The 14,242-nt window shown below is 57.4% G+C and overlaps 1 protein-coding gene across 2 annotated transcripts; it reads right to left on the bottom strand.

Annotated features, from left to right (window-relative positions):
- Positions 1–1,967: 1,967 nt before the first annotated feature.
- On the bottom strand, positions 1,968–13,773 carry CSK (C-terminal Src kinase). 2 transcript variants are annotated; one of them, XM_082488832.1, is made up of 13 exons: positions 13,677–13,773; positions 6,575–6,654; positions 6,145–6,258; positions 5,381–5,493; positions 4,593–4,812; positions 4,104–4,197; positions 3,937–4,002; positions 3,713–3,812; positions 3,506–3,596; positions 3,156–3,229; positions 2,844–3,039; positions 2,546–2,632; positions 1,968–2,403 (listed from the first exon to the last, which is right to left on the bottom strand). In XM_082488832.1, the coding sequence occupies exons 2-13, from the start codon at positions 6,587–6,589 to the stop codon at positions 2,221–2,223; spliced, it is 1,353 nt and encodes a 450-aa protein (XP_082344958.1). In that variant the 5' UTR covers positions 6,590–6,654; positions 13,677–13,773; the 3' UTR covers positions 1,968–2,220. The 2 variants fall into 2 exon arrangements, with proteins under 2 accessions (XP_082344958.1, XP_082344959.1); XM_082488833.1 differs by lacking the exon at positions 13,677–13,773 and adding an exon at positions 9,794–9,814.
- Between the last annotated feature and the right edge of the window lie 469 nt (positions 13,774–14,242).

Genomic DNA, 14,242 nt, shown 5'->3' with positions numbered 1-14,242 from the left:
GAGGCACGGACACCGGTGGCCGGGGGGGCCCGGCAGGGTTAAGGCCACCTCTTCACCATGAGGAATGGGTAAGGACACTCCACGGGGCACAGGGAGCCGTTCCCCACGGATTTCCTACAGCTGATCTCTCCTGGCGTCCTCCAAAGACATCCCGGGGGATGCTGAGGATGGTGGTACGGCACCAAACCCGCCCCACGGGACCGGGCACAGCCCCCGCCATGGGCAGGGCAGTGCCCTTTAGAGGAAAACCAAAGGTCTTAAGGGAGTTTGGGGTTGGGTTTTCTCCCCGTTTTTCGGATGCCCAGCTGGGGTCCCTCGGCCAGCCGTAACCCAGGGCAAGCGGTCCAGAGGGGATGCGATGGGGGACCGGACCAAACATCCCCCCCCCACCATCACCACCCCCCGGCTCGCTGATGTCAACCATGACGTGAAGGCAGCGGGTGCTTTTCAAAAAGCATTTTCAAAAGCCGGGTACATTTTCCAAAGCCCCTATTTTTGGCCGGGGGAGGGGGGGGGGCGGGCGAAGGCTGTGCCACTCCATCCTCCATCCCACCCGCACCTGAGCTGTGCCCGCTGTCCCAGCGCTCCCTATTTTTTTTTTTTTCCCCTTCAACTCCCCCCACCCAAAAAAAAAAAAAAAAGAAAAAAAGAAAAAAAAGAGTAGTTTTGGTGTCAAAACCAGCCTGAGCGCTCCCGACTCCGACGCGGGCAGCAGGCAAGGCGGTGACGCCGGTGCCCCGCGCATCGTTTAACGCTGAATAATTCTCCCTTGGATGCAGGGGGACTATTTTAAACCCGCTGAGCCCTGCGTGCCAGACACCACCTCCACCCAAACACCCCGCCAGACGGCAGGGACTCCGTGGGGACACCTCCTTTGGGGTCGGGGCTCCGGGGGGCTCCCGCTGTCGGGAGGAGCAGGGCGGGGAAGAAAGTCTCCAAGGAGCAGGGATCAGCCCCAAAATGCATCCCTACCTGGTCCGAGCATCTTCCAGCATGGGAAGTAAAGCCCATCTTGAAGGAGAGCTCAGCCATCACTGGGTGGCATCATCGCTGCGGTGGCATCATCACTGTGGTGGCATCATCGCTGTCACAACCTCGCCAGTTCTCATGGGGGGAGGATGGGCGGAGCCAAGTGGTACCCAGGCTGCTCATCCCCGGGCAGAAATGGGAGGGGGGAGGATGACCACCCCCACTTTGTACCCTGCCAGGGGACCCCAGGACACTGTGTCATCCCCCCCCTCGCAGAGCTGCATCCCAGATGGGATGTACCACATCTGTATGGAATTGGTTGTGTGTTGGTTTTGGTTTTTTTTTAATTTTTTTATTACAGTTTTAATCTCACAGTCGGTAGCATTACATGAGAATAAAGCACTGGACAGGACTGGAAAAAAAGGCCTCTGGAGACAGCATGCAAACATTGCAACGAGTTTTAAAGCAAAACAACCCAAAAAAAAAAAAAAAAAAAAAAAAAAAAAAAAAAGCGCGTCTCGCGGGGACGTGGCCGCGCGCGCTCCCGCGACGGGGCAGCGGCGAATCCAGCGTCTCCCCTTTAACCATCACTTCTGTCGTTGGGGTTTCCTTTTCATGTGTCCATTTCATTGGCTTATTTATTTTATTATTATTCTTCTTTTATTAACCTTCTTCTCTTTCTCTCTCTCCTTTTTTTTTTATTTTTTTTTTTTTTTGTTCTTTTAATTACATTAAAAAATAAGATTCGTACTTTAGTAAAACGCCCAGCGCTCAGCTGGGCCCTGCTTGAAATAATAAAAAATAACAACAACAACAACAAAAAAAAACAACCAACAACCCCCCCCCCCCAAAACTGAGAAAAAACAAAACAAAACACCCCCCAAAAAACTAAAAAAAAAAAAAAAAAAAGAAAAAAGCGCCTGGGAGACTAAAAAACCCCCCAAAACTTTAAAAAAAAAAAAAAAATTAAAAAAAAAAAAAAAAAAAGATTTGGAAGTTTGGAAGCGACCAGGAGAATTGAGGGGGGGGGGTGGAGGGAGGGGGGTGGGGGATGACACAGCACCCCCAGGGCGCTCCCTCCCCCCTCTTCCCGGTGCCGGAGCCGGGCAGGGGGGATGCCCACATCCCAGTCGTGTCCGTTCCAGTCTCCCCTCCTCCCCAGCGTGGGTGCCCTGCCCCTCCCCCCCCTCCTCCCCCCCCCTCCATCCTTGGGCTGCCGGGGGGTGGGTGAGCTCCCCCCCCGGCCCCCCCTCACAGGTAGAGCTCCTTCTCTTTGATATGCACTAGCTGTTCGCGGAGCTGGTGGAAGGACGGCCGGTGGCCCGGGTCCAGGGTCCAGCACTTCTTCATCACCTCGTAGACGACGGCGGGGCATCCGTCGGGAGCATCCATCTTATAGCCCTTCTCCACCCGGGGTACCACGTCCTTCAGGGGCTGGGGGTACAGGGGGAGGGGTTGCAGGATGCTCAGCACCACCACCCCCCCCAAAAAAAAAAAAACAAAACACAAAACCCCAAACCAAACAAACCCCCCAAAAAAACCAGCCCTGAGGGAAGGGGAGGTGGTCCTCGCTTACGATTCTCGGATAAGGCACTCGCCCGAAGGAGTAGATTTCCCAGAGGAGGATCCCGAAGCTCCACACGTCCGACTTGGTGGAGAATTTCTGGAAGGGGAAGAGGGGAAGAAGAGGTTCCGTGAGTAGGCTTAGAGCGGGGGTTGGGGGGCAGCAGATCTTCCCCACCCTCAGGGCAGGTCGTGCCGGGGGGTAACCCAGAGGGGACTGGGGCTCATGGCATGGAAAAATTTGGGAAAGCCCAGGACGTCAACCCCTTCCTCCAGCCTGGGGAACCCCTCCCCTCCGCTCACCCACCCACCTTTTCTCTAAGCGCTTCTGGCGCCGTCCACTTCACCGGCAGCTTCCCCGTGTCCTGCGTGGAGGAGGCTTCCTTGGTCAGCCCAAAATCGCTGACCTTGGCGATGTTGTCCTCCGAGACCAGGACGTTCCTCGCCGCCAGGTCCCGGTGGACAAAGTTGTTGGCTTCCAGGTACTCCATGGCTTCACAGACATCTCTGGTTGGAGGGATGGGAGGGAGAAATGGGGTTAAGCGAGGCGGCCCCAAAACACTGGTGGGTGCAGGTCGGGGTGGTGGGCACGGCCAACCCTTGGAGCTTCGCGCTGGACTTACAAGGAGAACTTCAGCAGGCAGTCCGCACCCAGGACCGACCGCCCGCGTGACCGTAGGTAGTCTACTAGGCTGCCCTGGAGGGATGGAGAGAGATGGTGGTATCAGGCTCAGCATCCCACCCACCACCCCCTCCCACGTGGGGCAGGACCTGGGGATGTCATCCCACCCTTGGAACCAGCGATGAGCCGCGCAACGGCGCTGCCACCTCCAAACGCCGTGGTGGCCCCCGGGGAGATGCCACCCAAGATGGGATGACCCAGTTGGGTCTGCCAGGGTGACGCTTTGGGGGGACAACGGGAGCGGAGCGGGAAGGCAGGTGCCCTGGGGTGGTGGTGGTGGTGGGGTCTCACCTTGGCCATGTACTCGGTGACGATGTAAAGGCCGCTCTTCTCCTCCACGATGACCCCCAGGAGCTGCACCAGGTTGCTGTGTCGGAGCTGCCTGCGCGGCGCAGGAGGGTTCAGGGGGTTGGGGGAGAAGACTGGGGGGCATCGGGGACCACCCACCTCCGCTCCGACAGACGGAGGTGCCCCCCCCCTGACCCCAGTAACACTCACGTCATCACGGACGCCTCCGCCAGAAAGGCTTGCGCTGTGGCGTCGTTTTTAATGCACTTCACGGCGACTTTGTTCCCCCGATAATCCCCCAACATCACATCTGCGGACCGGGAGAGACGGGGGGGCGGGAGGCGCTGAGAAGAATCCTGGCGCCCCACCATCACCTCCCCACCCCGCACCCCAACTCCTTGGGGCCACCGCAGCGTCGGGGACACGGGGCTCACCTCCAAATTCCCCTTTGCCGATGATCTGCAGCAACTTGAGGTCCTTCATGTTGAGTGCCCAACCGCCTGGGGGGGTGGGGGGAAGGGTAGAGGGAGAGTGAGGTGGGGGGGTGGGGGGTCCGGGGGGGATGTCCCCAAGGAGCCGGGGAAGGGTCACGGCCACTCACTGCGGGAGAACTCGTCCTGCGCTGCCACCGTCCCCTCCATCACCTTGGGTTTGATGAGGCGGGTGCAGAGCCCGTCCGCGTCCGTGGTGTAATGCTGCGGGGGGGGGTGGGGGGGTGGGAGGGAGAGGTGGGTGAGCCGCAGGGGTGTCACGGCCACGGCGGTACGTGGGTGACACCCTGGGGTGGGGGTGTCCCCGCCAAGGCAATGTCGGGCTCTGGGATCCCACCAGGTGGCAGCACGAAGCCACGGATGGGACCGGTGGGGGTCCCCACATTGTCTCCTCCCCCCCCGCGCTTACCCCATCCCCATCATCCCCAACCCACGGGGTCAAGCAGAGAAGGTCCCACCATCTCTGGGGCTCCGGACCCTCAAGCCCCACAAGCTCTGACCCCGCTTGTGGAGGTTCCCACCTCCAACCTACGGTCCCCGGGTTGGCCAGGAGCGTGGTGGGAAGCAGTTCCCTTTGGTGGGGCAGCCCATGACCTCACCTCCACCAGCTGCATGAGGTTCTCAAAGTAGACCTCCTCGTCGATGCTCAGCTTGCTGGAGGAGTAAATGATGCGGTAGTGCTCCACCTTCCCCTCGCAGCTGACGCACAGGGTGTAGTCCCCGGGGTAGTTGGTGCTCTCCCGCACCAGGAAAAGCCCCGTCTCCGGCGGGTACAGCAACCGCTCCGCCTGCTCCCGCGTGATCTTCCCGTGGAACCACCTTGCGACGGGACACGCAGGGCAGGTCAAGGACCAGGGACGCGCTGGCCCGAGGGAAGGACCCCCCTGGGGCGAGGGGGCTGTGGTCGGGGGCGATGGGGGACGCGGAGCAGCCTCAGTCCCTGCCCGCCCGGGGCCAGCTCGCCCGGCTCCTCCAGACTGGGAGTCACTGGTGGCTGTGGGAAGCAGCGGGGACGCCACCGCCATCCACCTGCCTTCCTATCTGCTACCCCTCCTCGGACAGACCCTGTTCCCCATCCGCGACTTTGGGTAAAAGACCCGTTTGGAAATGCAATCCCACCATCCATCATCTTCCCGGCTCTGCAGGCAGCCCCGAAGATGCTCAGAGCTTCCCCCGGCGGCAGCGGGTCCCAAATCGGCGCTGCCGGCAAAGCCCAAGCCCCTGTCCCACCTTTGGACCTCGCCGAGCCCTGCGAGGGATGCTGCTCCTGTCGGGACGCGGGGTCATCCGGATCTTTGGTCCCACACAGCGGGGATGCTCCAGACCAAGCCAGTTCACACCCCCACCCCCAAAATTCACTTCGGCAGCATCCCCGGCGGATACTCACGGCATGAGGCTGAGCTTGATCCCGGCTTTTACTCCTTCCCGCTTCTGCACGTAGTTAGCGGGGATGATGCCCTCCCGGCCCACCTTGTTCTTCGCTTTGTACCAGTTGGGATCCTGCGGGGACAGCAGGGATGTCACGACGAGCCTGCGACCCCCGGCCACGGCAGCATCCCGCCAAAGCCACCAAAGGAGCCCAACGGGGGTGTCGGCGCTGCCCCTCTTTTCCCACCTGCGTGTCCCCAAGCACCGCGGTACCCTCCCCCCCGCCCCCCCCCCCAGCCTGGATGCAGGCAGGATGCGGTGGGCAGAGGACAACCGCAGAGGTCGGGGTCGGTGCCGGGGCCACCAAACCCCGAGGCCGGTGGCCCCGTGGGGGGGGTCACCGTGATCGCCCGGAGCATCCCGGAGCCACCCGACCCACAGCCTCTGTGTTCTTCTTCTCCCCCGGCGCTGAGCACAGCATCACTCCCCGATCACGAACCTCTCCCCTCCCTCCTCCTCCTCCCGGGAGGCGCTCAGAGAGGTTTACATTTCGGAGAAACCTTAACTAAACGAGGCCGCGAATTAATTAAGCGACCGCGTGGCCCGATTCCCGCCCCGCTGGCTCCGCGGTGGGACTTCCAGCGGGATAAAGGAGGATCCCAACCAGCACGGCTAACGCAGCGCCGCGGGATGCAGGGATGCTCTCCGAGGGCATCCCGCGGAGACGCCGGCACGGGGGGGTGGGGGTGGGGGGGGGGGTCCGTGGGGGGGCGATGGCCTTACCTTGGTGACAGCGACAATGGTGAGGACGTCTCCTTTGCTGAAGGGCAGGTCCTGCTCGGCGGTACCGTGGAAGTTGTACTTGGCGATACATTCTGTACCGGACGGCCAAACGGCCTGGCCGGGGAGAGGGGGACGGACGGACGGACAGTGTCAGAGCCCAGATGACCCCTGACCCCCCCCCCGCCCGAGCCATGGGGACACCTTCCCCCCCCCACCCCAACAGGGTTCCCGTTCCTCTGCTGCAAACCCAAACGGGATCCGCTTAAACCAGAAGCGTTTTGGGGGATTTGGGGAGATTTTGGGCAGTCTGGGAGCTCACCGAACCGCAGGTCCCCCACGAGCGACCCCCACGTCCCTTCTCAACCCTGGGGTCACCTCGGAAGGAGATGGAGAGGTTGGAGACCCCGCTCCATCCCTGCCCGGCGCTCACCTGCATCCCTGACATCTTCTCAGGAGGTGGTGGTGGGCACGAAACTCACGGGGGGGACACGTCACTCGGTACCATGAGACCTGGAAAGGGGGTGGGGGGGAGGGGGGGGAAAAGGATAAGGATGTCTGAGAACCGGGCACGGAAGGACCATGCGAAGGATGCTCCCCGGGCTGCGCGAGCATCACTTCTACCTGTCCTGTCCTGTCCAGGTCCCGCCCGAGGCGCTGCTGCTTCCAAAACATCCCCAAATTGACAGGAAAAAGGGAAAGACGGGTCCCCTCAGTGCCCCCCCCGCCCCCCACCCCGCTCCGCTCACCCGAATTATTATGATGTATTTAACTTAAGGGGCTGCTGAGAAGGCGGTTCCCAGTCCCTGCAGCACCAAAAGGGGGAAACTGAGGCACGGGGGGCGGGGAAGGGGGGTGGGGGGGGTGGTCCGGCCGGCATCCCGGTGCCGGATCCCCCGCTCTCCCACGGCACCCCGTGACCCCACGCGTGGAAGCATCCAGCCCTGGGAGCCGAAAGGAATTAAAAATAAATCTATTTCCTGCAGGAAAACAAAACAAAAAAACAAACAAAACAAAAAAAAAACCCAAAAAACAAAAAAAACACACCCCACCCCCCCCAAAAATAATAATAAAAAAAAAAAAAAAACAAAAAAAAACCCAAAACAAAACATCGGCACTGCAGGACACAGGAGCTCCCGCCGGCTCCGAAATCCCAAGGGGATGCTCCAAGATGGGGTTGCTGTGCCCCTTTTCCCCCCCACCCCCCCAAACCTCCGGCGCGTGGGAGGGGAACAAACCCGCCTTTTATTCCCGCCGCTTCCATCCCCAGGGAGAAGAGATGAAGTCACCGCCAGCCGGGGTGGCACCGGGTCGGGATGCAGGCAGGGCATCCCTACCCCCGTGCCCCCCCCCCAAATCCATCATTGACTCATCCCCCGCATCGATTCGGGGCCAGCGCTGTGGGAGCGGCTCAAGAAATATTTTTGGGAAGGAGGAACCGAAACGAGAGGCAAAGCCGGCGGAGACGGGAGGAGGAAGAAGATAAAGGGCAGAACCGCGGGGAGGAAGAGAACGGGCACCAACGCGGCTCCGTTGCCACCCGCAGCCGTGCCCGGACCCCTCCGGAAAAGGCGTCACGCTGCCGCCTCCCTCCCTCCCTCCTTCCACTTCCACCTCCACCAAATCGCTTCATTTTGGGTGTCGGAGAGGAGAAATCGCGGCTCAGCCGCTCGGCCGGCAGACAAGAGTTTGGAAATCCCAGCGCTCGGCTTCGGGTCGCCAGCGAAGCCCATCACCGTGGCGTCTGGGCCCGGCGCGCGTAAGGGCGGTTTTCTTCCCGGCCGGCCCCAAAATGATGAAAAACTTCGAGGCGACACCTAAAACCCGACACGGTGGCGGTCCCCGAGCCTCGGGGACGGCGGTGCCGCGGAGGTGGCCGGGACCAGCGGGAGGGCAGCGCCGGATGATGCTGTGGAGCGGGGAGAGCATCATCCAAAAAAAAAAAAAAAAACCAAAAAACCAAAAAAACCCACCCAAAACACAGTGTTTTCAAGCTCACTTGTGGTTAAATCCTGAATTTACACCCGGCAAATTTCAGCAAAGGGGCCGGATAACCGCCAAGCCGAAACGCATCCCAAGAAGAAAATAAATAAATAAAAAAAAAAATAGGGAATAAATTACACCCCCTTCCATCCGTTTAAGAGAAAGTGCCCCCGCATCCCGGCGGAGGGAATTTCCCCACTGCGGAGAAACATTCCGCCCCGTTCCCCGGTCCCGGGGTTGGGGGGGGGGGGGGGGGGGGTTGGTTGTTGTTGCTCAAGGAGCCGTTCCGTCCCCAAAGCGCTGAGTCAGCGCTTCCCACCGGTTTAAAATAACCAAAGGAATTAAAAAAAAAAAAAATTATATATATATATATATAAAAAAAAAAAAGCAGTGGGGCTGGAGGTTTCATCCCCACGCGATTCCGGCTGGATGCCGAGCGTTCGCCCACCGGAGCCGGGTGGGGACGGCGGGTAGCATCCCCTGGAAGGGATGCTCCATCCCTGGACCGCAGCCCTTCTGGAGGTCGGAAAAGCCATTTCCCCACCCGGATCTTTCCGATCCGGGAGGTCGGTCGGGCTTTCAGCTGACGAATGTCACCGGCGTTTCTATTTTATAAAAGGAGAGAGGATAGGAAATTTATAGCCCGCCTTCGGGCTTTCGAGCCGTCGTAAGGAGTATTTTTATTTTTATTTGCCTCTTTTTAAAGAGGAAACTGTCCCGCTGAAAGGAACGCGCTCCGGTCGGTGCCAGCATTTTTTTACCTTCCTGGACCGGGGAGGTTCACGGCATCAGGCGGTGCCATTGTTATAAATAGAGCACACAGGAAAGAAAAAAAAAAAAAAAATAAAAATTTGCTTCTCGGTTTTACAGGGGGAGGGGGTTAAGGGCACCGGGGAGAGCCCCTGATGCCCTCTTCTGTGTTTTGGCGCGGATCTCCTTCCTCCCGAGGGTGACTTCTAAGCAGCAGCCCGACTTAAAATTTTAACATTTTTTTGAAATTAAATATTTTTTTAAAATTTTAAAAATTAAAATTAAAATGTTTAAAAAATAAATTTTGACATTTTAAATTTACAAATGAAAAATTAATTTTTTAAATAAAAACGTCAAATCTGAAAATTAAAAACCGCCGTCAAATCTGAAAATTAAAAACCGCCGTCAAATCTGAAAATTAAAAACCGCCGTCAAATCTGAAAATTAAAAAACCGCCGTCAAATCTGAAAATTAAAAAACCCGTCAAATCTGAAAATTAAAAAACCCGTCAAATCTGAAAATTAAAAAACCACGTCAAATCTAAAAATTAAAAACCACGTCAAATCTGAAAATTAAAAAACCACGTCAAATCTGAAAATTAAAAACCACGTCAAATCTGAAAATTAAAAAATACATTTCAAAATAAAAAAATATTAAAAAAAAAGAAAGAAAGAAAGAAAAAGTCGTTACTTAATTTCTGCCTCAGAGCCGAAGGTTTCCGAGGAGGAGGAAACCACACGCCCCCGCGAGCGCGGAGCTCCAGGGCCGCTGCCAGCCGGCCCCCCGAAAGGCGCCGCTGCCTGCGGTGGCCTCATGTGACAGCCGGCGGGCCAGCGGTTCCTGCCGAGCGCGTCACCCGCTGTCACCCGGCCGGCCCCGGCCTCCTGCCCGCCTGCCCTTCCGTCGCCTATGGGAATACCGGGTCGGGAGAAGGATGCGGCGATGGCGAGGCGGATCGAGAGCCTAAAGGGAAAGCGTTCCCCGCGGGAGAGGTCCGGGAAAACAGCGGCGTCGGCCTTTCTGTCCTAAACCAGAGGTGCTTCCCCGAGGAGGACGCGTAGCGGCGGAAGTCAGCTTGAGGAAAAAAAAAAAAAATAAATAATGATAATAAAAATAATTTGAAAGTTAAAGAATAACAATAAAAATGATTAAATAATAATCAAAAAAAAATAAGCAATCATTTGAAAACAGATCATAGTAAAAGTAATTTTAAAAAGAAATGAGAGTGATTGAAAAAGAAATAATAAGTAAAAAATAGGAGTGGGGAAAAAAGGAAGAGCAGTGGGGAAAAAAGGAAGAGCAGTGGGGAAAAAAGGAAGAGCAGTGGGGAAAAAAGGAAGAGCAGTGGGGAAAAAAAAGGAAGAGCAGTGGGGAAAAAAAAGGAAGAGCAGTGGGGAAAAAAAAGGAAGAGCAGTGGGGAAAAAAAAGGAAGAGCAGTGGGGAAAAAAAAGGAAGAGCAGTGGGGAAAAAAAAGGAAGAGCAGTGGGGAAAAAAAAGGAAGAGCAGTGGGGAAAAAAAAGGAAGAGCAGTGGGGAAAAAAAAGGAAGAGCAGTGGGGAAAAAAAAGGAAGAGCAGTGGGGAAAAAAAAGGAAGAGCAGTGGGGAAAAAAAAGGAAGAGCAGTGGGGAAAAAAAAGGAAGAGCAGTGGGGAAAAAAAAGGAAGAGCAGTGGGGAAAAAAAAAAGAAATAGGAATGGGAAAAAAAAAGAAATAGGAATGGGAAAAAAAAAAGAAATAGGAATGGGAAAAAAAAAAGAAATAGGAATGGGAAAAAAAAAAGAAATAGGAATGGGAAAAAAAAAAGAAATAGGAATGGGAAAAAAAAAAGAAATAGGAATGGGAAAAAAAAAGAAATAGGAATGGGAAAAAAAAAGAAATAGGAATGGGAAAAAAAAAGAAATAGGAATAGGGAAAAAAAAGAAATAGGAATAGGGAAAAAAAAGAAATAGGAATGGGGAAAAAATAATTAAAAGAAAATTTAAAAAAAGAAATAATAATTTAAAAAATATTTTAAAAAGAAATAATAATTTTTAAAAAAATAAAAAAATAATAATTTTTTAAAAAAGAAATGCCAATTAAAAAAAAAAAATAGCCCGGGAGGAGCCCGACCGCTTCCGCAGGGCCACGCGGGAGGTTTGGCTATTTGCGGCCCTGCCCAGGCAGGGTTTTGCCCACCCCCTAAAAAAAAACAAACAAACCAAACCCAAACCTCCCCATCCCCAAAACGGGGCTCGGGGAAGCGCAGGAGACCTCTGCAACCTTTTCTCCGCCGAAACCCACCTCCTTTGCTTTCCCCCATCCTCCTCCTCCTCCTCAGCATCCTTCCAGCCCCGGCACCCCGGTGAGGGACCTCAGCCCCAGGCTGCGCCCCCAGCAAGGGGGGGTGGGGGTGGTGGGGAGGGGGTCACCTACTGCTCCCCACCACCTCCTTCCCAGCCTGGATTTCCCGGCGGGAAGCCCGGCTCGGCAGCCGGCCGGGGAAGGCGGGTAGGGCAGGTAGGTTACCTTTGCCATCCCGATAATCCAAAGGGCAGCGGGGAAACACCTTCCCTCTCCCTTTCTCACCCATATTTCCTCCTCCTGCCGAAATCCCGCCCCGTCGAACCGAACCCCTCGGCAGGCTGGGATCGACATCCCCGGGGCGGGGTATTTTTTGGCTACCCCAGACCCAAGAGCATCCCCCCCCCCCCCATATCCCACCGGGAAAGAGATGCGGCGTTTCCATTTCAAACCCAATTCAGCGGAGGGAAAGGGGGAGGCACCGGCTGAGGAGGGCTCTACTTGACCTAAAGTTGAGTCGGAGAAGGTCGGAAAGAGGGGCGCCGCCGCCGCCCACCCCCCAAGTTCGGCTCATCCATCCCGCCCACCCCAAAAATACATCTCCCCCCGCTCGACGACCCCGGTTCCTTTCTTCTTCTTTTTTTTTTTTTTTGTAAGTTTAAAAGAAAAAAAAAAAAAGCCAACCCCAAAACAGACAACATCCTCAACTCTCTCTCTCTCTCTCCAAAAGATCTTATCGCCTCTTATTACAAGTAACACCTACGATTAGTCTAATCGAAAGAAAAACGTTCCTCCTTTATCTCATCAGCGAGCTGCTCCCCCCACCCCCACCCCCCCCCTCCACGTCGAGGGGCAGGAAAAGTTGGTTTTTTGTTTTTTTTTTTCCCCCTTCTTTTTTTTTTTTTTTAAACACCTTATTTTCAAAATTCTTTTAAAAAGGAAAAAAAAAAAATAACCAACCCCAAAACCGGCGCTGTTGGGACCGCGGAAGGCGCCTGGGGGATAGTCGGAGGGCTGGAGAGAGATGCTGCTCCCGCCCTCCCCGTCACGGAGGGGTTTGTCCTGGTCCTCCTTTTTCCTACGAAAAAACCTCATCGGGGTGATTTTCTCTACCACCACCACCACCACCACCTCGTTACCCCACAAACGGTCCCGCCATCCCCGGTACAGGTCCCGAAGGGTGTCAGGGCATCTCCGGGGATGGGCACGTGGCATGGAGAGGAGCGGTGGCCGGTGAAGATGCCACCAGGATGCAGTTGAAAAGGGTTTTTTGGGTTGGGTTGGTTTTTTTTTTTTCCTGTTTGTTTGGGTTTTTTTGCAAACACCCACCCAAAAATAGAAAGACGGGGTGGGGGAGGCAGCGGTCGCATCCCAAAATCGCTGGGTTCCTGGAGGGAGTTTGTCCCCTCCCCAGGAGGCTCTGCTTCATCACCACCGTCCCGCTGATGCTCCCACGAGAGGACGGGGACCTCCCGGGGATGCTCCCGAAACCTCCTGCATCCCTCCGCCCCGCTTCCATGCATCCCAGGATCGGGATGGGCTCCCGCGGGGTGGGTCCCATGGGAACACCCCTCCGTGGGAGCGTGATCCCCTCTGTCCCGGGAGGAAGGCAGCCATCGCCCTCCTCCCGCTTCCGTGGCCCTTCTACCTTTGATTTTTAATTTTTAAAATTTTTTTTTTTTTTACTTTTTTTTGTGTGTGTGTACGTCCGCACGATGGCACGGCCCCTTTCTCTCTCAATAAACCTACGAGCAACAGCCGCGGCTATAAATAACCCGTCACCGCCTTATTGACCAAAAAAAAAAAAAAAAAAAAATTATTTAAAAAAAAAAAAAAAGATAAATTTTGCTGCCAGCCCCTTTTGACGCCCGCGGACCCAGTTCCCTCCTTCCGCCCCAACCGCTCTCAAAACCCCCGCCAACAGCTCGGCCTTTGTATGGGATGGGGGGAGCCCCCCCCAAAACCTGTGCTGGGTGGTGGGTTTGGGGGAGAGGGGGGGGGATCAGGCGATAGTAGCATCCCCCCCCCAATCCCATCCCATCCCATTCCCAGGAGAAGGGGATGCTGCTGCGGGGGGGTGGGGGGGTGGTCCCTCGCTGGAGGTGGGAGGATGGGATGCTCCCCGCCCCTCTTCATCCCCCCCCCCCCCCCCCCAAACACTCGGCCGGGGGTCCCGGGGGACAGCCGCTGAGCGGGAGGAGAAGCGGCCCGTGATGGAGGAAAGTGTGCGTGTGTCGGGGGTGTTTTGGGGAGAGGGGGGTCACCCCCCCACCTCTGCCCCCACCCCACCCCCACCCCATTGTCTGCGCTCCCCCCCCCCCCCCCCCCCCCCCCCCCCCCCCCAAACACCGGGAAGGAGGGGGTGGGATGCGGATGGGGGGGACGGGAACCACCACCCCCCCCCCCTCCTCCTCGATGTGTGCCCGTCCCCGTCCGTCCCGTGTGTCGTCCCGTCCCCCGTCCCCCCCCGTGCCCCCCCCCAGGCCCCTCCCCGGGGCTCTCCGGTGCGGTCAGCGGTACTCACCTCCCTCCGGGCCGGGGGCTCAGCCCGCCGCCGGCTGCTCCATGCGGCGCTGCCGGGGGCCTCCGGGCTCGGGGGTGGCGGGGAAGGTGTGGGGGGGACACACGGTAAAGGGGGGGGGGGGGGGAAGGGGGGGGGCGGAAGGGGCGGAGGAAGCCGGAGCCGCCGAGCCCGGTGCGGCGGAGGAGCGCGGTGTGGGGTTGGGAGGGAGGGGGAAGGGGGGGGGGGGGTAAAGCGGGAGGATGGAGGGGGGGGGGGAGGGAAGGGGATATGGGGAGGGGGGAGGCTCGTCGGTGGGGCGGCGGGGTGCGGCGGGGCCTGCCGGAAAGGAAGCGGGCGGGCGGAATCGGTGCGGCCCTTAAGAGCAGCGCGCCTGCGCCGGCACGGCCGGCAACGGAACGGAACGGCGCCCAGCGGAGCGGGGCCGGCGGCGGCAGCGGAGCGGGGCCGCCACCTGCCGGGCACCGCCGCACGCGCACCCGGCACCCCCGCCGGCAACACCACCCGCACCCACACCGGGACCCCCATCGGGACCCCACACCCCCACCCGGACTCCCCACCGGGGCCCC

Source organism: Vanellus vanellus, assembly GCF_965231255.1.
Source record: "Vanellus vanellus genome assembly, chromosome: 11".
Lineage (NCBI taxonomy): Eukaryota > Metazoa > Chordata > Aves > Charadriiformes > Charadriidae > Vanellus > Vanellus vanellus.
Note: the sequence above shows the minus strand (reverse complement) of the source record. Positions and strands in the feature narration are given on the sequence as shown.